The sequence below is a fragment of the Trachemys scripta genome, chromosome 25 (assembly GCF_013100865.1).
Source record: "Trachemys scripta elegans isolate TJP31775 chromosome 25, CAS_Tse_1.0, whole genome shotgun sequence".
Lineage (NCBI taxonomy): Eukaryota > Metazoa > Chordata > Testudines > Emydidae > Trachemys > Trachemys scripta.
Window position 1 is genome coordinate 4,531,818 of NC_048322.1, and position 24,396 is coordinate 4,556,213.

Consider the following 24,396-nt stretch of genomic DNA (forward strand, 5'->3'; position numbering starts at 1 on the left):
CAGATCGGGCAGCATCCCTGCCTGAAGCAAAGCTCTGAGGCTCTCCCAGAAGCAGCAGCTGTTGCTGCTAGGCAGCCAGAGACGCTGGCAGGCAGAGGGCTGGGGCTGAGTCAGTCTCACCTCAGTCTCTGGAAAAATCATGGAGCAGGTCCTCAAGGAATCAATTATGAAACACTTAGAGGAGAGGAAAGTGATCAGGAACAGTCAGCATGGATTCACCAAGGGGAAGTCGTGCCTGACTAACCTAATTGCCTTCTATGATGAGATAACTGGCTCTGTGGATGAGGGGAAAGCAGTGGATGTGTTATTCCTTGACTTTAGCAAAGCTTTTGATACGGTCTCCCACAGTATTCTTGCCACCAAGTTAAAGAAGTATGGGCTGAATGAATGGACTGTAAGGCGGATAGAAAGCTGGCTGGATCGTCGGGCTCAACGGGTAGTGATCAATGGCTCCATGTCTAGTTGGCAGCCGGTTTCAAGCAGAGTGCCCCAAGGGTCGGTCCTGGGGTCGGTTTTGTTTAATATCTTTATTAATGATCTGGAGGATGGTGTGGACTGCACTCTCAGCAAGTTTGCAGATGACACTAAACTAGGAGGCGTGGTAGATACACTAGAGGGTAGGGATCGGATACAGAGGGACCTAGACAAATTAGAGGATTGGGCCAAAAAAAACCTAATGAGGTTCAACAAGGACAAGTGCAGAGTCCTGCACTTAGGACGGAAGAATCCCATGCACTGCTACAGACTAGGGACCGAATGGCTAGGTAGCAGTTCTGCAGAAAAGGACCTAGGGGTCACAGTGGACGAGAAGCTGGATATGAGTCAACAGTGTGCTCTTGTTGCCAAGAAGGCTAACGGCATTTTGGGCTGTATAAGTAGGGGCATTGCTAGCAGATTGAGGAACGTGATCGTTCCCCTTTATTCGACATTGGTGAGGCCTCATCTAGAATACTGTGTCCAGTTTTGGGCCCCACACTACAAGAAGGATGTGGAAAAATTGGAAAGAGTCTAGCGGAGGGCAACAAAAATGATTAGGGGGCTGGAGCACATGACTTATGAGGAGAGGCTGAGGGAACTGGGATTGTTTAGTCTCCAGAAGAGAAGAATGAGGGAGGATTTGATAGCAGCCTTCAACTACCTGAAGGGGGGTTCCAAAGAGGATGGAGCTCGGCTGTTCTCAGTGGTGGCAGATGACAGAACAAGGAGCAATGGTCTCAAGTTGCAGTGGGGGAGGTCCAGGTTGGATATTAGGAAACACTATTTCACTAGGAGGGTGGTGAAGCACTGGAATGCATTACCTAGGGAGGTGGTGGAGTTTCCTTCCTTGCAGGTTTTTAAGGCCCGGCTTGACAAAGCCCTGGCTGGGATGATTTAGTTGGGAATTGGTCCTGCTTTGAGCAGGGGGTTGGACTAGATGACCTCTTGAGGTCCCTTCCAACCCTGATATTCTATGATTCTATGAGGTAGCGGGGGCTGTTGCAGGTCAGGAGGCGGGGAGAAGGCACATGTGCTTTGCAGCCTTTCCCTCCCCTCCCCCCAGCACTCACCTGGAGGAGACACCGAGGGGTCTTCTGGTCCGGTGGGAGACAGGAACCTCTGCAGTGTGGACCTCACTCACCTGAGCAGCTGCTGGGGCTTCGGTTGGTGAATGTTTGACCCCGTGATTCCCCATAGGTTTGTAATATTGGGTTGATTTTCGGTGGTGTTGCTGTTTGAGGGTGAGTTTGTACCTGCCTGTGTCTGTTTCAAAACTAAACTCGGGATCATGTAATCCAATAAACCCAGGAAGAAAGCCCCGAGCCAGTACTTAGTGCTGTGAATTCCAGGTGAGGGGGGGGGGGTTGGACGAGGAAATCAAATACATCAAGAGGGGAGAATGCGAAAGGTCTGCAACAGGCAGGCTGAGACTCTTATCTCTCCCCCCCCGTGAGAGAGGGGAAACTGAGGCATAGAGTGATCTGATTCCCCTCCCCAAATTATTTTGCAAAGGAGGGGGACAGGGGCTCCTATCCAAACCAGTTCCCTTCCCATCAACTCTGCTTCCCCTGCTGCAAGACTGCTGTAGGGGCTGAATATTTCCATTAAACTCTGGCTGCTTCGTTTGCCCTACAACAATAAAATAGACCGGCTTTGGGGGGGAGGAATAGCTCCCACCCCACAAAGCTGTGTGGACATTAACATTTGGGGGGGGGGGGCGCACAATAATATTCCGGATCAATCAAACACCCAGCTCAGCTTTCTAGCCATCCAGCAGCTCTAGGGCAGGGAAGGAAGGTGCTCTTGGTGCAGAGTGGTCGCAAAACAGGGGTGAATTTAGTCGGGGGGACGGGTTCCAGTTGAAATCCCGCCCGATGCAGCCACACAGAATCGCTGGTGGCGCTGGGAGAGGCCAGGAGTGGAAGCAGATGGCCTGGGGGTGGGGGGACATTTGCCCTCAGTCCTGGGCTCTGGGATGGACTAGGCTGGCTGGTGGGTTCAGTCTAGTCTTCCAGCCTGTTGCTCTCGCTGGGGTTTGTGGTTTTCATCTGGCTCCACCGAAAAGATCAAACAAGTCCAGTAGAAAAGGAGGGTGAGAGAGGCGGGAAGGGGTTTGTAAGGAGTTAAAGTGACCCATCCATGAAAGAGCAAAACCAGAGTTTGACTGGGTTTCCCCCCAGCCACCACTCCTGCAAACACTGGGCAAGGGGCAGCCCCATCCCACACTGAGGCGATGGTGAGGGGCAGCAGGGGAGCCACATGTGATGGCAGTCCCCTCGCCCCCCAGCACCCACCACCCTCTCTCCAGCCTCCAAACTCTGTCCCAGAGCCTGCACCCACCCCTCCACACTCCCTCCCAGAGCCTGCACCCCTCCACCCATCCTGCACCCCACCCCATGCCCCAGCCCGGATCCTGCACCCAGCACCCAAACTCTGTCCCACTCAGCCCTGGGCAAAGCTCTCCTTGGGTCTGGCTCCCAGCCCCTCTCCAAGGGTTGCAGCTGTCTGGAAGTGCCTGCCTTCCACACCTTCCTCATTCACACCTCATTCATTCAACAGGGCAATTGATTACAAAGTGAGGGGGAAATCTTATTCTACTTCTAGCAAAAAGACATTTTTCTTTTACCTTAATTATACTACCTTAAGGGCCCGCTATAACATATTACCAAGGTTCAATACAAAGTCATATAAAAGTTATATAAAAATGCATAATGAAGAGATTTATCTACAACTGCATTGATTGACTGCTGTGTGCAGTAATATAGTGACCCCTGGGTCTTTGAATGAGGCTTTATACTTGCGGGGGAGGGCAAGCGGCGAGTCGGGGATGAGCGGGTGGGCAAGAGGCGGGTGGGCAAAGAGGCGAGCAGTGAGCCAGCAGGGATTCTAGGGGCAGGCATGGGGGTTTATGGCAGTCAGATGGGTTTGTCAGTATAATGGAAAAGTGAAGGGATAGAGTTAAAGTGTTACTAGGTGTGATAGGAGTGTAATATACGAGCATACACTGGAAGGCTGCCTGGCTCCTTTCTCAAACCAAGGTAAAGCAACCAGTTGGGAGGGGCAAGGAGGTGGATGAGGGAGTCATAAGACACACTAAAAGCCAAAGAACAGCCTGGCCTTGAACACTGCACAACCTCACTTCTTACCCCTCCCATCGGGCACAAAATAGGTGACATGGAGGCCCCAGATTAGTGACCCTCCAAAAAGGGAATATGACCATAAATTGTAAGGGGTAGGACGAGGGTTGTGCACTGCACGCCTATTTGGGCCTGCTTAGAAAGAGGAAGGGGGAATGGGTAAAGACTCTGCAGCATTAGAGCTGGGAATAGAACACTGGGAAACACACACTGCTGGCATGTGGAGCTATGGATATGCTTACTTGAAACTAACCCAATAAACATCGCTTTGCCTGCACTTCCAACTGCTGGTCTCCTGATTTCTGCCTGCATGACAAGAACCAGTGCAGGGGGTGAAAGGAAGCCCCCTAACAGACAACTGCTGAGTAAAGAGGAGATTCAGGATCCAGCACCCAGTGGTGCCTGACTGAATGTGTCTCCTCTACCAACTGCTTGATCAATTTTTGAGGAAATGGAGAAGACGGCCTTTGCCTAGCCGTACATTGCTTGCCAAAGAAACAGGTCTTTTTGGTAACAAGTGTTGAAAGGAGGAACTAGACAACTGTGGAGAGAAGGAAAAATGTCCCCATAACTGAACTTGCATCTGTGGATGTTAAAGCCACAACACAGATTGCTAAACACTATATGACCACGGCTTGTGTTAGAAGAGTCTGTATCAAAGCCTTTTTCCACTAGCAGGGGCCTCTCTGTGCACAAAACTCCTGATAGTTTGATGTCTGCAGGCAGTGGAGAACTCTATTTTGGCATCTCTTTGTTTCTTTTGTGGTGAACATCTGCAGTGACTGTTAAAAGGCCTCAAGATAGTGGTGTTTGGGAAGAGCTGGCTGAAGAGCCTTCCTACTAACCAGGAGATCCTGGCTTGGCCTGCCAGTTCTTCCTTGCAAGTCTTGAGGGAAATGGGGAACGTCTGTACTTTGGAATTTGCAGGTGTTGTCCTGGACCATCAAATGGAACAGTTGCAAACACTTCCATGAGGTAGGCACCATGGCTTAACGGGTTAAAGTGCCTGTCTAATAAACAAGAGACCCTGGGTTCAACTCCCAGTGGTACCTTGTTGTATGGCTTTTGTCACAAATGGAGATTCAGTCCTGCCTGTGCTTCTATCCTAGTGCTTATCACAGATTCCCATTTTCAGCTATAGGCTGAGCAAGTGCAGAATGGTGGTTCTCTCTACTTCACTGTAAGCCAACCGCCCTCCCCTCCCCCCTTTGATCTCTGCTTGCAGAGGCAATAAAGTCAGTGTTGTTTCAAATTCATGCATTCTTTATTACTTCATCACACAAATGGGGGGATAACTGCCAAGGTAGCCTGGGAGGGGTGGGAGAGGAGGGAAGCACCAGGTGGGGTTGTTGTAGGGGCACCTCCTAGAATGGCATGCAGCTCATTATTTCTGCAGGATGTCTGAGGCTCTGACCCAGAGCAGCCGTTTGCCTCTCTGGTTCTTTAGTAGGTTTGCCTGATACTCTAGGGAGGACTGACTCTCCATTAGACAAAACTTGAAGAAGAGAATGACCTGCGGAGTCATTCCCATTTTTGTCCAGGCGCCCCCGACTGATCTCACTGAGGCTGGCCAGGAGCACCCATGACAGCAGCAAATGGTACAGTATGGCTGGTAACCATCTTTGCCAACTTGCAAAGCAGCAGACGGTACAGATGGCTAGTAACCGTCTTTGCTAACTTGCAAAGGGGATGCTGCTATGTAGCGCTGCAGTACCGTGTCTGTCAGCAGCATCCAGTTGACATTTGGTGACAGTGAAAAAAGGCTGAATGGACTCCATGGTTGCTGTGCTACGACGTCTGCTCGGGCAATCCAGGGAAAAGGGTGCGAAATGATTGTCTGCTGCTGCTTTCAAGGAGGAAGGATTGACTGATGACATTTACCCATAACCACCCGGGACAAATTTTTGGCCCCATCAGGCATTGGGAGCTCAACCCATAATTCCAATGGGTGGAGAGACTGCGGGAACTATGGGATAGCTACCCACAGTGCAACACTCCGGAAGTCGACGGTAGCCTCGGTACATTGACGCACACCGCTGAAATAATGTGCTTAGTGTGGCCGCATGCACTCCACTTTATACAATCTGTTGCCAAAAATCGAATTCTGTAAAATCAGAGTAATCCCGTAGTGTAGACATACCCCGTTACCAGAGCTGGAGATTTTATTCAAAAATAGCTATTTTTCTGCAGCTATTAGATTTCCAACACTGATTTCATATTATACACATTTTTAGCACCCACAAAGAATAAATTAAACAAAAACCCATGTCTACTTCCTGAACATCTGCATCATGAAGGGGACCACTCCCCACACCATAGAATTATCTAGCGGAGATCTTTTGTAGGGCCTGGGTTACAAATGCTTTTGGAACCAAATACATGGGCATTTTGCCTAATTCAAAATCACTTACCATGGAATTCTCTCCCCAGATCATCTGGGACAATATTGACTTAAACAATTGAACTACACTGTGATCATATGCACTTCCCTCAGTTAGTTGGGATTCTACTGTTGTTCAACAAATCCGAGAGGAGATTTTAAATCACCACTGATTCTTTATTAGCATCTCCAGTAAATGGGAGAGTTCTCTCCTGTTGACAGAATTGCACTTGAACTTTCTCCATGTCATCATGGAGGGATGGGGGAAAAAGAAAGCTGAAGAGAAATGATGACTTTAGCAAAAGGCCATTTGTCTTAAATTCTCCAATAAATCTGAGCAACATCCTATCAGACTGAACTAATATCTAATTGGGCGACCAAAGAGCCTTCAGAAAAGATAGAAACCCACATCACAGAGAGACAGAATACATGACAATGGAAGTTGATAGTGAAATTCCAGAGCAGGTTACATCTGATTATTCAGAATAGGGACAAGAGAGTCTCCCATCACATTCTCCTCTTATCCATTGAAGCCTGCTTCACTCAGCACTGTCTCAATAGTCCGTTATGTTATTTACAACATGTTTAGTATCCTAGCATCCCCATAATGGGGGACAAAACAGCCACCTTGCCAGAAGTGGCTTTACCAATAGATGGAACCTGGGATTTAAACTCCAAATGATCACACTGTGTTTGGGATGCATTTGAAGTCCCCTTCCAGCTCTTTGACACTTTCATCTCCACTCATAGTGACTCTGATATAGGATTAAAGAAGTCAAAACATCGTCATCACATGACACTTTGAGAAGTGGAGGAATGTGACGAAGATACCTCCTCTCTGAGTCATGCAGAGTTAACTGTTCTGGAGTGATGGGGAAGGAGGGAATCTCTGAGTCACCCCATCACCTTCCAGTATCACAGAGGCTGAAATGACACTTTTTTCTGCCCCTGCTCCTCTTCATTTAAATATAATTTGAAAAGTTCCCAACATAATTCTTGAGTACAACCCAGAGCAATGTGAGAATAATTGGCAATGATATAATCTGTATAATTTGTGACTCTAACAATAACTTTGCAATAGGAGGAATGGTATAAATGTGATGCTCCCTGATTCCTGATAGGAAGGGCAAACTTGAATTACTCATGGGACAATGGAGTAGATAGAAAAGACAAATAGGTCCACTTCAAAACAGGGCAAACTGCAAAAGGCAAAAATGGGCCCCTCATCTGGACAAGCTGAGGGATAACGGTGCTGTAAACCGTTCAAACAGCTTTAAAAGTTACTATGTGGGAATCAGGAAAAGTATAAAAGAAAAGAAAGTATTGATAGCCCTAGAGGTTTTTATGGTGTTGATCTCCCTTGCAGATTCTCTGGTGGATAACATGGACTGAGTGCCAAGAGAAGCTATTCCCACACTCACGGCATTCATAGGGCCTCTCCCTTGTATGGATTCTGTGATGTTCAAAAAGGGATGATCTTCGAGTGAAGCATTTTCCAAACTCATTGCATTCATACGGTTTCTCACCTGTGTGGATTCTCTGATGCTTTATAAGCGCTGAGTAGTCACGTAACTTTTTCCCACACTCAATGCATGTATTTTTTCTCTTTCCCATGAGTATTTCCTGTTGTGCTGTGGTTTCCTTGAGGTCCTTCTGAGTTCCCCAACTGGAAATCAATTTACACACTTTCTCCCCTGGCCAATTTCCCTGCTCTCTCTCTGGTCTGTCCTGAATCTCACAGGATTTTCCCTACTCATTACTCCTGGACACATTCCTTTTCAATCTTTGCAATAATTCTCTGTGTTTATCCAGTTGCTCAATATTTTCCAGCTGAGAATTCTGCTCCTCTTTCTCACATACCATTGCATCACCTGCTGTGATACAGATAGGAACCTCAAAGAAGGATGGAAAGGGGAAGACCAAACCAAAACAAGTGCTGGAGAGAGGTCAAATAAAAATCAGGAACTGAACTCCCCCCAACTCCTCCCCCAAGTAGGAGAGAGGAGGGGATCATCTCGGCCTTCACATCCCATCCAAATTCGCAGGGCGAATGGAGGAAGCTACTACTTGGTGTCTGCTAGGATCTACAGGAAGCCATGAGCTATATTTACCCTGACCCCTTCTAGGGACAATAATGAACTGAGAGACTTCCCAAGGGCTTTGTAGGGCATCCCAGATGTTTCCTTCAGGCACTTACAGATTCTAAGTTGGTTTAATGTTTCCTCACCTGTGCAGGGAGCTCTCAGGATCTCTCTTTCCTCTGAACTCTGGAGGTCTGGGACCCATGACTCTTCCCCTTGTTCCAGCTGGGAGAGCACATCCGGTTGGGAAACTTGAAACCCTGCTCAGATAAAAGAAAAGAAAGGAGTTCAGTTGATTGCTAAGACTTTGTCATAAAAAACATTCTATTAATTTAACTTCAGTACTTAGTGTGACCTGATGTGGCTTGGGAAGTCCTGACTGAAAATGCTAAAGTCAGGGCAGGCTAAAAAAGGGATAGCATATGCTCCCAAATCTGGCAGTTAACACTGAACTTAAACGCACTGACCAGTCGCAAACTGTGCTTCTGATCACCCACACTGGTTGTCGTGAAGCTGAAAAAAGAAATCCCACGGCCCCCTTTATTGCATTCCAGTTCTCTGACTCCCAATCAGCACCTAGGCCCAGTACAGTGAGAGGTTATTTAAAAACTCTGGTCACATAAACAAAATGTTCTTCTGACCCCAAAGGATCAGCCACATTACCAGGCGAGTATAGGTTTGGAACTTACCCAAAATACCATGCTGTCAGCCAATCCTTTAGCATCTACACTAAAGGTTTATAACAAAGAAAGAAAGAACAGATACATTCAGAAATTGATATATCAGGTTCTTAGCAGTACTGGTGAGTTGCTGACTTGAAAGTCCATCTGGAACACATCCACAGCTTGGATGGGTAATTCAGTCCATTGTTCAAGGCTTCAGTTTGTAGAGAAGTTGCTCCAGAGGTAGGAAGAGGGATTAAATAGAAAATGGAGATGATGCAGCTGCCCTTTATATTCCCTTTGCCATGAGGCTTGTACTTCCTGTGTCCCAAACACAAGGTTCACAGCACATAGCATGGAAAAGCCTTGGAGTTCTCAATACACGGGCATACCCCTGCATGTCTTGCTGACTCAATAGGTGTATCCCGTTGGTCCTTTCCATGGGCTCATTGTACAGCTGATGACCCTTGATGGGCCAGCGAACAGGCTAGGCAGTGACGATGCCAATATGTCTGGGGGTGTCACCCAGAAACACTGCACAAGTCTGGAAATACAGATATACCCTATGTATCTATAACTCACAATGCAAAGGTGATACAAACATAGAAACAAAATCATCATACTTGGAAAATCATAGCACTTTCACTGACACTTTACAGGGCATATCTAGCATGATTCATTGCAATTTCATCATATTGGTATTACATTATTATTAAAGTGTCTCACAATTCCATACGGTGTCACACTTAGTAAATCAGTGAATTCCCAGGACCAGTTCCCCAGGTCCTTGAAGATGCTGAACACTGTGCTTATGAGGGATTGAAATACCCACATATCTGCTTGGAACACACACACACAGACACTGTCAGTCTGTACCCCTATGTTCACTCTTCTAGAAAACTATGATCAATTTTGTACACAGTATGGTTTGTGAAGTATCACTTGAAATCGCATAATCTACTGAATATTATCCTCCTGTTAAAATGGGTAGCAACACTGTATGTAAAGTTATGAGATTTTACTGTATGATATTACTGAAAAAATTACAATTCTGGGGAACACACAGACCAGTTCCTCAGAGACAGCAAGGCAAACAGCTGGTCAAATAGCCATTCTCCATCAGGGGGAAGGTGTGAAGAAGACATTAACATTCCATCACAGGGACCACTTGAAGCTCATCTCTACAACAGATAGTCTGTCACTATGACTGAGCTGAGAACTGAAGTTGTTTCTAGTACAAAGGACTGAATTATAAAAAGAGGTGAGGAAAATGCTTGAGACTCTCTCTCTCTCCCCTTTACCTCTGCCCTGAAGAACTGAACTTGGGTGGCAAGGGCAGGTTAGGGGGAGTCCTGGCTGAAAGGAAAGCCAGCCTGTCTCAGCATATGGTGAGAGAAACATTTGCTTTGAATCCATTTTAGTTTGTTAAGTTAGACTTTAGTTTGTGTTGTATCTTGCATTTCTTTTGTAAACAATTCTGACTTTTATGCCTCATTATCCGTAGTCACTTAAAAAATTTTTTTCGTAGTTAAAAATCTTGCTTAACTGTTTCATCTAACCAGTGTGTTTGGATTAAAGTGTGTTGGAAACTCCATTTAGGATAACAAGACTGGTGCATGTCATTTTCCACTGATAAAATGACAGACTTCATATGAGCTTGCATTGTTCAGTAGTGTGCTGGATGGTGCAAGATGAACATTTCTGGTGGAAAGTCTGGGACCAGAGAATTTTCTGGGGTTCTCCTGTGGTGTACTGTAATTCGTGAGTGGCTGACTAGCAGCACACAGTACTGTGTAGCTGGGAGCGAGTTATATGCTGGAGACTGTGTGTTAACTGCCCAGGAGTGGCTGCTCTCGCAGTAAAGCAGTGTAAAAGGCACCCCAGCCTGGGGAACTGAGGGGACACAGCTGTTCAACACTCCAGACTGTACTGTGGTTAATGTCACAGACACTCAATTGCAAAGAGTCTCTTAAAACACCGAGAAATTAAATCCACGTCCCAGAAATCGAAGACTCCAGAGAGAGGGCAAGTCTCCCTGGCACTGCTTCTTGCTGACAGACAGGTCCAGAGACAATGAGAGAGTCCTGGGGAAGCTGGGAACAGTAAGCATGGGCTGGTGGGGTTCAGTGGAGAAAGGGAACAGGAAGGGCAGGGATATTACTGAATGCAGGATCTCAGCAGTACTAGATGTCAGGATAACACATAGTGCAGCCCATTGGAAAACATAATCCCAACTATACAGATAAAATGACGGGGTCTAAATTAGCTGGTTCCACTCAAGAGAGGGAACTTGGAGTCACTGTGGATAGTTCTCTAAAAACATGCACTCAATGTGTAGCGGCAGTCAAATAGAAAACAGAAAGTTGGGAATCATTAAGAAAGGGATAGAAAATAAGACAAAAAATATCATATTGCCTCTATATAAATCCATGGTACACCCACATCTTTAATGCTGTAGCAGAAGTGGTTGGCCCCGTCTCAAAAAAGATATATTGGAGTTGGAAAACAAAAAATCTGACTTGGGGTATGAAACAGCTTCCATATGAGGAGAGATTAAAAAGACTGGGACTTTTCTGCTTGGAAAAGAGATGAAGGAGGGATATAAGAGAGGTCTATAAAATCATGACTGGTGTGGAGAAAGTACATAAGGAAGTGTTATTTACTCCTCATTACACAAGGACTAGGAATCACCCAATTAAATTAATAGGCAGCAGGTTTAAAACAAACAAAAGGAAGGATTTCTTCACACAACACATAGTCAACCTGTGGAACTCTTTGCCAAAGGATGTTGTGAAGACCAGGACTATAACAGAGTTCAAAAAAGAACATGATAAATTCATGGAGGATAGGTACATCAAAGGCTATTAGCCAGGATGGGCAGGGATGGTGTCCCTAAATTCTGTTTGCCATAAGCTGGGAAAGATGAATCACCTGTTCTGTTCATTCCCTCTGGGGCACCCGATATTGGTCACTGCATGCATCTGATGAAGTAGGTTTTAGCCCACGAAAGTTTATGCCCAAATAAATTTGTTAGTCTCTAAGGTGCCAACAAGTACTTCTGTTCTTTTTGCTGATACAAACTAACACAGCTACCTCTCTGAAACCTGTCGGAAGACAGGATACTAGGATATATGGATCTTTGGTCTGACCCAGTGTGGCCGTTCTTATGTACTAGGGAATCGAGTGAGTCCAGTGTAATGGGAGGGAGTAGGAAAATCCCTGGGTGTCGAGAACACTGGGAAATGAGAAGCTATGATTCAGGAGCAACAGACTCTAACTAGTCTGGAAAAGCAGAATGTGAAAAATAAGAATCGGGGTCATGTGACTTTGGGAATGAGGGACTCAAAAATCCAAGGAGCCTGCAGATAAGAGGGATTGTGGCTATCACACATGGTGATGGTATGACAATGCGGTTCTGGCGGAACCTGAGAGTGCCAACTCAGGACAAATTGCTCAAATAGGGCAGTTACAGCCCAAGGCTGGGGTTTTTTCCACCTCTAAGGCAAACCAAACCAGCCAGACTAAGAGTCTCACCCCACTGGCTAACCGCAAGTCTCACAAGCAATCTCCTTAGACACTCCAGTTTCCCAGTATTACCACCAGTGCCACTCGTTATGGGGACAAATGGTTATGAAAACCAATACCCCAGTAAAAGAAAAAGGTTCTCCTGATCCCAAAGGACCAAGCCCCAGACCCAGGTCAATATACGAATCAGATCTTACCCACAAATCACGCTGCTGCCAATCCTTTAGAATCTAAAATCTAAAGGTTTATTCATAAGAGGAAAAAGATAGAGATGAGAGTTAGAATTCGTTAAATGGAATCAATTACATACAGTAATGGCAAGGTTCTTGGTTCAGGCTTGCAGCAGCGATGGAATAAACTGCAGGTTCAAATCAAGTCTCTGGAATACATCCCCCGCTGGGATGGGTCCTCAGTCCTTTGTTCAAAGCTTCAGCTTGTAGCAAAGTTCCTCCAGAGGTATGAAGCAGGATTGAAGACCAGATGGAGATGAGGCATCAGCCTTATATACTCTTTTCCAGGTGTAAGAACACCTCTTTGTTCTTACTGTGGAAAATTACAGCAAAATGGAGTCTGGAGTCACATGGGCCAGTCCCTGCATACTTTGCTCAGTTACAAGGCGTATCTGCCTTCTCTCAATGGGTCCATTGTATTGCTGATGGTCCTTAATGGGCCATCAAGCAGGCTAGGCAGAGCTAATCTCAGCTTGTCTGGGATGTCACCCAGCAGCATAGCATAAGTTTGCCATACAGACAGTATAGAGCCAATATTCATAACTTCAACTACAAAACTGATACACACATATAGACAGCATAATCATAACCAGTAAATCATAACCTTGTCCTAGACACCCCATTTGACCCCCTTTATACAAGATTTGCGTGCCACTACAGGACCTTGGTTGCAACAATTGTCTATACGGTCCCAGTTTATGTCAATAACGTCACAGATGGGGGAGCAAGACTCTCCATGTCTTAAAAAGTTTCACTACCAACTTAGGCCATTTTCACATGCTGGGGTGCAATCCAGATCACCGAGGAGTTGTGTCATCTGTAATCCTGTGTGAAATAAAATGTTCTGCTGATGGAGCTCCCTTGTCTGGATACCCCCAGCCAGCATTCAAGGACACACTGAGTGTACGTATGATAAGTAACCCTGGACCAGCAGCCTGCTTGTTACACCCAAGCACATTCTGGTCCTGGTGGAGTAGGCTCAGGGTTTGAGAGAAGGACGGGGGTAGGAACCTTCTGTTCGTTAGGCTGGACCTAACCCCCAGGTTTACTTGAGCAAACAGGAGATTTGACACTGTGTGATACTGCTCCTGTGCTCTGTTCCCAAAGTGCTCTACAGCAGGGGAGGGTCTCTGGTAGTGTGTGTCACTGGCATATTGGGGTGATGCTGAAACAAGACAGAGTAGAGGTGGCATTGTGGGGCTGGTGTGAACCTTATCTCTTCATTTCCCCTTCCAAGAACCGAGGGGACAGTAACCCTTACCCAGCAAGGTCACATTCTCATAGTTCTCCTGCATGATGTCTCAGTAGAGGGCTCTCTGAGTGCGGTCCAACAGAGCCCACTCTTCCCTGGTGAAATACACAGCCACCTCCTTGAAGGTCACCGGCCCCTGAAAGAGCAAGACTCCAACACTCTCTACCTCCTGCCCCACTCACAGCCCCACTATTCATGGGGGAGAGGAGCCAATCAAATGGAAGCTCTTGGTGGATCGCAGTCAACAGAGTCCCACCCCCACCCCATTCAGAGCATCCAGGAAACACCAGGGTGAGGGGATGAAGAGAGAGCCCCTTATCTCTCCCAGCAGATCCATCACACACCTACTAGCCACAGATTGATACAGGAGATGGAGCCCCTAGCTGGGTCCAGGGAGAGGTCCCAGGTAGTAAGCCCAACACACTCATTGTGAGGAGCTGGATATAAAGGGAGGGGACTCTCCCCTAGCCTGACTGGTGAGTGCCCCCTTCATATCTCACAGCAGCCGCTGGTTAGTCAGGTCAGGCTCCAGCACTGAGTCTGGTCAGATTTCCCAGCTCCATGTAGGTGGGTTATTTTCTGTTTTAGAAATTAGGTCATTTCCTCCTCCAAACCTCATGGGTCTTTTCCTAAAATCTAGGCCTGTTATTAAACAACTCCCAGCAGGTTTGCCACACCCTGTCCTCCTCCATTTCTCCACCCTGTGCATTTCCTGCCCACTCCAACCTCCAAACCAAACTGTGCAAACCTTCCCATCTCCGATGTATTTGCTGCCCCTCTCCCTCCTGCAGGAACCCACCAGGAACCCCCCAATAATCTCTACTCGAACTGGCTCCTCTGCAGCCATTTCTCTTCCCTGTCCCATGGGAGGCTGGGATCAGCAGGAGCGAAACATGGACATCATTCTGCAGCCTGTCTGGGTGAAAAGGGCAGTTGTGGAGGTTTCAGAACAGACTTTCGTTAATTTCACATCACAATTTCCCCAGGCCCTTTCCCTGCAGACAGACATCCTAGATTCTGCCATGCTGGGAAAATGCTTGATCTTTTTATTACAGTGTAGACCTGGCCCCTCCTGCCAGGCTAAGCCCAGAGACAGATTTTTAACCTCCTGTAACTTGGTTAGTAGCAGCCCTCAGAGCCCCAAGCAAGGGGCACCTAGATGCCCCCCGGGCACTGTGTCTGGGGACCTAACCGCTTGGTGCAGCCCTGGTCTGGCAGAACCAAAGGAGTCACTTTCGACAATTCCCTCTAACACTGACCTTACAGGAGCCACACCCCAGCAGGAGGGATATGGGGTCAGGAATTGGGTTTTCTTCTGTCTGATCCTCATCTTGTCCACAGGAAAGTGACTCTACCCAGGGGTGCAGTAATACATCTGTCTGGGCAGATTAGAGATCTGGAAATCTCTCTCAAAACTCTTCTCTCCCATGGCCACTTTCAGTCTCTCTTTCTTCTTCTATCTCCTTTTCCCTGTCCCCTCTCCCTGCCCGTCTGGTAGGAAAATCCCATTCCTGGATTGTTTGCTCCCCATGGCTGGATTTGCTCCTGCAATTGCTAATGGGAGGAGAAATTACCATGGGGGTGGGGAGGGGAGAAGATGTTTGCATAGAGTCATTTTAATGCCAGACCCCAGCATTTTCCCTTCATTTCTTTTAGTTACCTGGAGTCTCTGGCTCAGAATTTACTATTAACAGGGTCCAGGGGTGCCTCAGGGGGCTAGTACCAGCTGGAGAAAGTCATCACCTGGGTGGGCAGAGAAGAAGCTTTAGTTAAAAGGTCACATCCCAGCACAGAACCCTGCTGTGGGAGCAGCAGCTGCTAAGCCTGGTCTCCCAGATCACAATGGAGGCTGCAGCATCTGACCCAGGAAGCTGAACCCCAATATCCTGAGCAGAGAGGGACAGAGCGTTTGAGCAGCTTCCCTCCTTTAGCTCTCTGGGGAGAGCAGCTAATGAGAGCCCCTCCTCACAGGGAGAATTGCTGATCTCATTTGCCCCACTGGCCATCTGGAGTCACTCCTTGTCTTTCCATGCAGTGACTCTGGATTAACAGTGGTCTCAGTGAAACCAGATTTCAGAAAGAATGAGTCCAGAATGCTGTGGAAGAGACCATTGTGTGGCAGTGCTAACCCCCTTCCCACCTCCCTCGCCCCTCAGATCTAGGACAAGGACTGGGGGGCAGGAAATTTCCCAATGGAACCAGAAGTTCCTGCAGTTTTCAAGAGAGGAGAAAAGCAAAATCTGTGCTTTCATCTCACAGTGTTTGATAAGTGGATAGAAAGTTATCACGGTGACTGGGCATGGACAGGAAATGCCCCCAGGATTCTGGCACAAGCTGATCAGGGAGAAAGAGCGAGGTCAGGAACAGCCCCCAGACACCCCCCAGTACCCAGAGCCCAGACCCCCCAACCAGGGTCAAACCAAATATTCCCTGGGACCCAGCCCCAAGAGTCCCTGGCCAGGGACCCCAGATAGCCCTCAGAGCCCCACTGGTCAGGGAACCTTCACCAGACATTTATTACCAGCCAAAAGGATTCCGTGCACCAAGAGCCCCCAAAATGGCCAGAGAACCCCCCAAAAGGACCCTGCACTGGGCGCTCAGTCCCTCACTTCCTGCCTGGGAGTCCCCCACTCTCCTGTCTAGGACCCGTTTGCCTGTGATCCCCTCCTCCCCCCAGCAGCACCCGCTGATGCTTTACAGCAGGACGCCTCATGCTGCTTCCCTGGCAGCCCCTGACCTAGAGCCCGGGAGTCCGCCCCCCCCCCCCCCAGCTCTGTGCACTGGACATGGCAACGATCCCAGGAGCCAGTGGTGGAAGCCCAGAGAGCCCTTGGCACAGCACCAGGCTCCCTCTAACCCCAAACCCTGCCTCCCCAAGAGACACCCATCCTCACTGTTCTGCAGCCAACAGACCCTCAGCGATACCCACCTCCAGGACCCAAAGCCGCAGGGCTGGGCACATCAGAACCAACCCCCCAAAACCCCAAACCTCCAGAACCCACCAACCTGACTAGGGTACCCCCTGCCCAGCCACCCAGAGGCCTCCCCCCACTACAATGCCCCTTCAGCTCCAGCTGTAATCTCCCCACACAGACCCTCCTGCACCCGCCTAGCAATAGTGTTACCTCATAGTGTCTGATAAGTGGATAGAAAGTTATCACCGCCCCCTGCTGGCCACTCACACAGGCAGAGGGAGCCCTGGGGGATGCTTCTTTAACAGGAGAATGGAAAGCCTGGAGGTCCAAAATAGGTAAGAAATTTCCATGCCCTGTCACTAGCAAATAATGGCCACCATGGATCCACTCTGGAGGTGGCTACATCTTAGCACTGTGGGAAGCAGCCCCTCACAGAGACCATTTGTCATGGGGTTTGGGAAACTTCTGGACCCACGCTGCACGCAGAGCAACCTCCTCAGCCCGTGCCAGCTGGAGAAAAGTAAAGGGTCCAGCCAACTCTCCTGTTACCAGCTGGGAACCACTGATACCCCAGACAGGGGGAGGCCTCTGGCTTTGATGTGTATTAAATATGTGGCTGGTCTCTTTCATTGGCAAACCTTTTAACAGAGATAAAGGAGGGAAGAAATGATTCTCAAAGGAGAGGGGAAAGATAATCACTGGGCAATTTAATCCCCTGCAACCTCCAGGATGGAGAACGACTCAGGGCAACAGGTTCCCCCCAAGAAAGGAGAAGTTGCTGGGATTTAGAAACATGGGGAACAGCCCCAAACCCAAGAGAATTTTTAATTGACATTTACTCATGACATAGACAGAGGGAAAACCTGAGATTTGAGATCAATGTTCAGAAATGAAAGAGAAAGGGTGGAAATCTGAGGGATTTTGGATCTATTTTTGCAAATTATAGAAAGGAAAGTGGAAAATCAGAGGGATTTTATATCAGCTGTTGATATGAGGTAAAATCTGAGTGTATTTCACATCAATATCTGTTAAATGAATAGAGAGGAAATAGGCAACATTTGCAAACATTTTATATCCATGTTCAAGAATCTGAGAAAAGGTGTAAATCTGAGATTTTCTTAGTATTTTATGATTAGAGAGACAGGGGAAAATCTCAGGGCATATTCAATTAGAAATAGACAACTAGAGAAAAAGTGGTGCAAATGTCTAGAGTATTTTATATGAATCTTTGAGATTTCCAGAGCATACCTGTCATAACTACACAATTGACAACATGAGAGAAAAACACCAAGATCTGAGGGGATTTTATATTGCTATTAAATAACTAAAGGGAAAAGGGGGACTGTTTGACTGAATTTTATAGGACTGTCCAATACATAAACAGAAAGTGATAGTTCCCACCACTACATTGACATGGGCAGCAGGGAGCCCTTTGAAGAGCTGCTTTAAGAGGGCAAGGGAGGGGGAGGGGAGCTGGAAGGCTCCCTGGATGAGGGAAGGGGGCAGCAGTGGCAGATGGGCAAGTGACCGGTAACCAGGGGCTGGGGGCAACTGTGTTGGTAGTTAGGGAGCAGCAACTGGGATTGGGAAACCAGGGTCCAAGCATTTCCCATGGGGGACACTTGCACCTCCCTTCCCCGCCCTGGCAGAGAACGGGCATCTGATCCCATCCCCACTTCAGGGGCAGCCATGTTTTGGGGAATAACAATTTCCCACCTAAAGAAGGACAAATCGCTGCAGATAAAATGGGTGGGAAAATCCCCCACATCGGAAAGATTTTAAATGGACATTTGAGAATTATGGAGAGACCGGGGGAAATCAGGGGAGACGAGAGAGATGCTCATTACAGGGGAATCTCCCCGGATTTTATAGCCACGTGTGAGATACTGAGAGAGGAAAGGGGAAGAACTAGAGAGAATTTGTATCGGGTGTAAGAGGCAAGTGGCACAAGCAGGGACCGGATCCAATTAACCCCCCTTCCCCCGCCCGCCACTTCTCCCCCGGGGATTTTCTGGCTGCACAGAGACAGTTCAAACCCCCCCCCCCCCCCGCGTCCCACTGACCTTCCCCCCTCCGCACCTCCGGCTTCTCCCCTCCCTGCCCGACACCCCCTCCCCCCACAGGGGACCACCCCCGCCGGGCCCCGTCTCTGCCCCCCTCAATCCCAGCGGGGCCGGGGGCAGATCCTGCTGCAGCTCCACTGGGGCTGAGGCAGCTCCGAGGCTTCTCCCAGGTTCCCCCGGGCGGAGAGTCACTTTCCTGCCCGGCCCCAGCGCCCCTGGGGGGCTATCGCCCAGGGGCTGGTACACCTGGCAGAGCCCAGGGCTGCCCAGGGGGCGGGTCCCAGCTAGAGAAAGCCCCCCCCCGGCCGGGCACGGAGGGGTTAATACCGGGCTCCCCCGCACACAGACCCGGGGAGCAGCAGCTGCTCAACCCGGACTCCAGGGTCACACGGGGGCAGCAGCAGCATATGGTCTGCGCCAGAGCCCCGCCCCCAGGATACTGGCACAAGCTGCATTGTCCAGGAGAACAGCGGCACCTGGCGCTCACACCCCGGGGGGTAGGGACTGTCTCAGACCCGGGCGCGGGGACACGCGGGTGTCTCTGGATCGGACACTCGTGGGGTGGTGGACCGCAAGTGACCCGCTGCCCGGCACCGGCTCCTGGACTCGCCCCCCCCCCATTGCTGAATGGGGTATGTGGTCAAAAACAATCCCGATCTGCTTCCTAACGATTTTTGCCCTTCAGCCCCTCTTCTGCCGCTAGCTACAGTAGCTTGAACCCCCCAGGCCAGTAAAATTCTGCCCCCTGCTCAGACCCTGACAGCCCCCCGCTGTGATTTGCCCCCCTTAATCCTTTTAAACCCCCCCAAAGAGGAGGCAGCAAATCGTAAGTAGAAGTAAGGGCAGAGAGAGGGCAGTGGCTACAACGAAGGTTACTGGGCATGCTCAGTTCGAGTGAGCCTGCTCCGTGCACCCAAAGTAGCACATCGGGAGTGAGAGCTGTGTGTGCCACTACACAGCAGAGGGCGGAAGCGCCCCCCGGGGCAGGCTGGGAGATGTAGTTCCTGAGTCTCCAGGGAACTGAAGTGACGTTGCGCAGGGGGAGGACGAACCTGACTGCGAACGCGTGCGGGGCCGTTGGAGCCTCTCCCGGGGTCGGAGAAGAGTTTTGCGCCGCATGAGCGCTTGTCTCTGCCCCGTCAACACAGGCTGGTGTAGGGACAGATGGGACCCCGCCGTGTTTCCCTGCTCTGGGCATGCGCAGATCGCGGGGGGGGGGCAGAGTTACGCATGCGCAGAGGCAGAGCTCGCAGAGGCGCTGTTTCCCAGAGCAGCGGGCACGTGCCCCCACAAGGGAGGTTCCGACTGAGCCGGGGAGACCTTCCTTAACCGCTGGGGCCGCGCCGGGCTCTGCCCGCCCCGCTGCGGCGCTGCAGCCTCCAGGTACCGGAGCGAGCCCCGGGGGCGGGGCCGGGCGGTGACTCTGCCCCAGTGTCCGTGGGGGGGACCCGGCATCTCGCAGCGCCGGGATCTGCTCCCTGGGGGCAGCGCCCGCGGGGGGCTCGGAGCTGCTGCCCCCGCAGGAGCCCAACGCCCCCGGCCCGGCCAGGCTCTGCCCTGGGGCCCCACGGGGGTCCCTGCGTGGGGCCGGGCGCGGGGGAGACCTGGGAAAGGGGCGGATGGAAAATGTCTGTGCAGCCCGGACATGGGGGGGGAGAAGATCCGGTGACCCCCGAGGAGCGGGGAGAGAAGGGGGGGCTGAGATCCCCTCGGATTTACCGCTGCCCCCTCCCGTGGGGACCCCCCCATCCTCTCCAGCCCTGCCCCCCTTCTCCCTAGAGAGCAACGAGCAACAGCCAGGGTGACCCCCCCCCTTTTCCCTCCAATCCCTGAGAAGTTCCCTGTTCTCCTCCCTGATTGTGCCTCATTTTCTCTCCACTTCTCCAGTGACCAGTTCCAATCTCAGGTTTGGGGTGTTTCCCCCCCATTTCTACCGGCAGTGATTTGTCCTTATTTAGGTGGGAAATCGTTCCCCTGAGTGATTTCTGAACTGGGAAGAGGGTTAATGGGCAGAGACTGGGAGAGCCCTGAGACAGGGATACCTCTGGGCTGTGGGGCAGGGGCCACTCTCAGCTGGCAACAGGGCATGGAAAGGCCCAGGAAGGGAAGGGAGAAGAAAGCATCCCCCATGGAGATGGCCCAGGTTTCCCAGTCCTAGCTACTTCCCCTCCCCCACCCTGCCCAATCCAGCAGGTCCCTCCAGCCCCCTGCCTGCTAGTCACATTCTCAGACCCCACTGCCAGCCCCTCCCCACAGCCAGTGACCTTCTGACTCCAGCCCCACTCCTTTCCCCTGTGAAAGCCACATCTACCCAGAGCTCCCTGCCTGCCATGTGAATGTGAGGCAGGAGGAATCCCTCCCATTCTGTTGTTGATTGAATATTGCTGTGTAATCCCCTCAGATTTCCCATTTTTTTTTCTCTTGAACGGTTGAATGGTGACATAAAATCTCCTCAGATGTTGGTGCTTATCCCTTATATTGGGAAATATTTACTTTGAGCACCATTTTCTCCTCAGTTCTGAAATACTGATATCAAATTCTTGAAAATCTTCCTGCTTTTCTCTTCAGGTGTCTGACTGAGATCAGGGCTCTTATCGTACTGAGCGTGGTACAGGCCTTGCCTGAGATCAGGTCCCCCAGTGTGCCGGGCACTGCACAAACCCTGACCGAGTTTGGGGCACTCGTTGTGCCAGGAACTGCATAGACGCCTACAGAGAGCAGGGACCTTGTTGTGCAGGGTTCTGCACAGACACTGACCAAGATCAGGGTCCCCATTGTGACAGGTGCTGAACAGACACCAAGGGTATCTCTACCCTGCCATGAAAAACCCACAGCTGGCCCATGTCAGCTGACTCAGACTCACAAGGCTCAGGCAAAGGGCCTGCTAAACCCAGGGTTGTGAGTTCAATCCTTGAATGGGCCATTTGGGGATTTAGTTGGGGATTGGCCCTGATATTCTATGACCCTCGAGTTGTGAGGGTGCCAGACCTTGGGCTGCAGCCCAAGCCGGAACATCTACACAACAATTAAACAGCCCCGCAGCCTGAGCCATGTGAGCCCAAGTCAGCAGGCACGGGCCAGCTGCCGGTGTCTAACTGCAGTGTAGACATGCCCACTGTGACAGAGAGTCCTTGCCACAAAAAGCTCAAAGGCTAAATAGGCAAATGGTGGGCGGCTGCTCTCCATTTTACAGATGGGGAAACTGAAGCTCAAAGAGCTGATGTAATTTGCTCAAGTTTGCATGGAGAATTTGGGGCAAAACTGGGAGCTGAACCCAGATTGTTTGAATTCTTGCCTCTCCCCTTAACCCCAAGCCCAGCTTGTGTTTGTACAGCGTTCTTTTGGAGAGTGTTAACATTGCATTGGCTTCCAAGGGAGGTTGTGGAATTTCCTTCATTGGAGGTCTTTAAGATCAGGTTACAGGTACACCAGTCTGGGAATGTCTAGGGATATTTCATCCTGACTCATCACAGGAGGCTTGAGTAGACAATCTGTCAAGATCACTTCCATGCCTACATTGAAATAATTCTGTTTTGTGCTGTGTCCTGCTCAATGCTGATCTCTTTTGCATGGTGCCATTTGGAACTGTGATTGCACCATGTTGTGTTGCATAGTTTTATGGTGCATTGTTTTGCCTCAGCATGTTTAGTGCCTGTGTTTTGTTGGTTTGAGATGAGCTCTTTTTCACTGAGTAATATTGTCGTAGGGTGTATTAGTTAGCATTGTGTTGTTTTCTTTTCCTTTGTATTGTTATTTTATGCCTTGGGCGTTTTTTTTGTGTTTTTTTTTTTTTTCTCTCAATTGCCTGACATTATGTTGCGGTGGGTTTTATTAAGTGTGTTGTGTTTTATACATATATATTTCATAGCATCATAGAAATGTAGTACTGGACAGGACCTCAAGATGTTGTCAAGTCCAGCTCTCTCTACGGAGGCAGGACCAAGTGTATGTAGATTATCTGCGACAGAGGTTTGTCCTACCTGTTCTTAAAAACTTCCAGGGAAAGAGACTCCACGGCCACCCTTGTAAGACTATTCCAGAGCTGAACTACCTTAGCTCTGGTGACACCACACAGATTTTAGTGGTGAGCAGCTCTGGAGAGAGAGCAGATCCCAGTGAGTGCGCAGCTGGGTAAAAAGTCTAAATTTGGGAGGAGAAATATTGATGCGTCCAAGGTCACCCAGGCTATCAGTGACAGAGCTAGAAATAGATCCCAATTCTAGTGCCACTGTACTGCTGTTTTGGGTACTGAAGGTCTCTGCCACACTGGTGTTTTAGGCACTGTTGCAAACCCTTAGTATAGACAGAATTTACACTAGTGCACTCTGATTGGCACTGGTGCACCATGTCCCAGTTTGAAGGCTTGCGGGGGGGAGGGTACGACAGTGACCTCACTGAGGCCTGGGGTTGGCTGAACAGTGCAGCTGGTAATGGAGGGGCAGCAGTGAGTGTTGGAAGTATGATCCAGGAGCACAGCCCCATAGGACTGGACACTGACTTCTCCTGACCCAGGGGACAACCCCCCAGCTATGTGCAGAGACTGCAGCTGAGCTGCCCTGCCAAGACAGCCTGTGCATCCATGGAAAACCCACCTCTTCCTGCAGCCTAATACAATGGGGTTTGGAGACCTTTCCAAGCTGCGGATGACGGGGCTCTGGCATTACCAGGGTCTGTTCCTGGCTCTGTCACTGACCTGCTTGGTGACCTTGGGGAACTCACAGCCCCTCTGTGTTTTCCTCCTACCCACTGTCTACTTGGATTGTGATCTCTTTGGGGCAAGGACTGTCCCTCTCTGTCTGTGCAGTGCCCAGCACAATGGGGGTGCTGATCTCAGTCAGGTTCTCTGCCATGTGCAGCACGATGGGGCCCCTGATCTCCATCAGTGTCTGTGCAACACAAAGCGCAGTTTATAGACTCACAGACGTTAAGGCCAGAAGTACTAATCCTTTCCTGTGTCTACTGGAAATACCTCGCCTGATGCATCCTAGGACTGCATTAACCTATTTTACGGCCACATCACATTGGCAGCTCATAATTATCCTGTGATCAACCAATACACGTAGGTCTTTCTCCTCCTCTGTCACTTCCAACTGATAAGTCCCCAGCTCATTGCAAAAATTATTGTTAGTCCCTAAGTACATAATTTTGCACTACTGATTTTCATCCCATTTTCTATTACTCCAGCTTTCAAGGTCATGCAGATCTTCTTGTATGTTTTTCCTGTCCTCCTCCATATTGGCAATCCCTCCCAGCTTTGTGTCACACTCCCACTTTTTGTGCCAAAGTCACTAATAAAAGTGTTGAATAAGTCGGTCCCAAGACTGATCTCTGAGGAACTCCACTAGTAACCTCCCTCCAGCCTGACAACTCACCGTTCAGTATGACCCCCTGTAGACTCCCCTTTAACAATTCCTTATCAACCTTTCAGTTCTCATATTAATCCCCATCTTCTCCAATTTAATGAATAGTTTCCCATGTGGAACTGTATCAAATCCCTGCATCAAATGTCAGGTTTCTCTGGCACAATCTCTTTTGTAACACCATGTTTTATTTATTTATAGTGCTGAAGGCTGGAAGGAACTGTTAGCAATAGGCTGAGAATGGCCATGTGGAGGTGGGGGAGAGGATGGGATGTTGGAGGTATATCTGGGATTTTGGTTTGTAGGAGTCCATG

The 24,396-nt window shown here is 49.4% G+C and overlaps 3 protein-coding genes and 1 long non-coding RNA gene across 8 annotated transcripts in view; 2 read left to right on the plus strand and 2 right to left on the minus strand.

Moving 5' to 3' along the window:
* The window catches only part of LOC117869997 (zinc finger protein 883-like), a 929,932-nt gene that overhangs the window by 288,858 nt on the left and 616,678 nt on the right, over positions 1-24,396 (minus strand). The gene's annotated exons all lie outside the window — the stretch shown is intronic.
* Positions 14,663-19,911, minus strand: LOC117870092. Its single transcript, XR_004643920.1, has 3 exons — positions 19,775-19,911; positions 15,405-15,487; positions 14,663-15,298 (listed from the first exon to the last, which is right to left on the minus strand). It is a non-coding gene; the product is annotated as an uncharacterized LOC117870092 (long non-coding RNA).
* LOC117870029 (zinc finger protein 501-like) overlaps positions 19,904-24,396 on the plus strand; it is a 561,112-nt gene continuing 556,619 nt past the window's right edge. For all 3 annotated transcript variants that reach the window (XM_034757207.1, XM_034757206.1, XM_034757205.1), the window contains exon 1: positions 19,904-20,105. In XM_034757207.1, coding sequence (XP_034613098.1) covers positions 19,919-20,105 — 187 coding nt within the window. In that variant the 5' untranslated portion in view covers positions 19,904-19,918. The remainder of the gene's footprint in view (positions 20,106-24,396) is intronic.
* Positions 19,979-24,396, plus strand: part of LOC117870010 (zinc finger protein OZF-like) — a 31,047-nt gene continuing 26,629 nt past the window's right edge. For 2 of the 3 annotated variants that reach the window (XM_034757166.1, XM_034757169.1), the window contains exon 1: positions 19,979-20,105. The gene's annotated coding sequence lies outside the window, so the exon portion shown is untranslated. Of the gene's footprint in view, positions 20,106-20,377; positions 20,681-24,396 lie in introns of those variants that run through there. The other variant, XM_034757168.1, reaches the window with a different exon arrangement.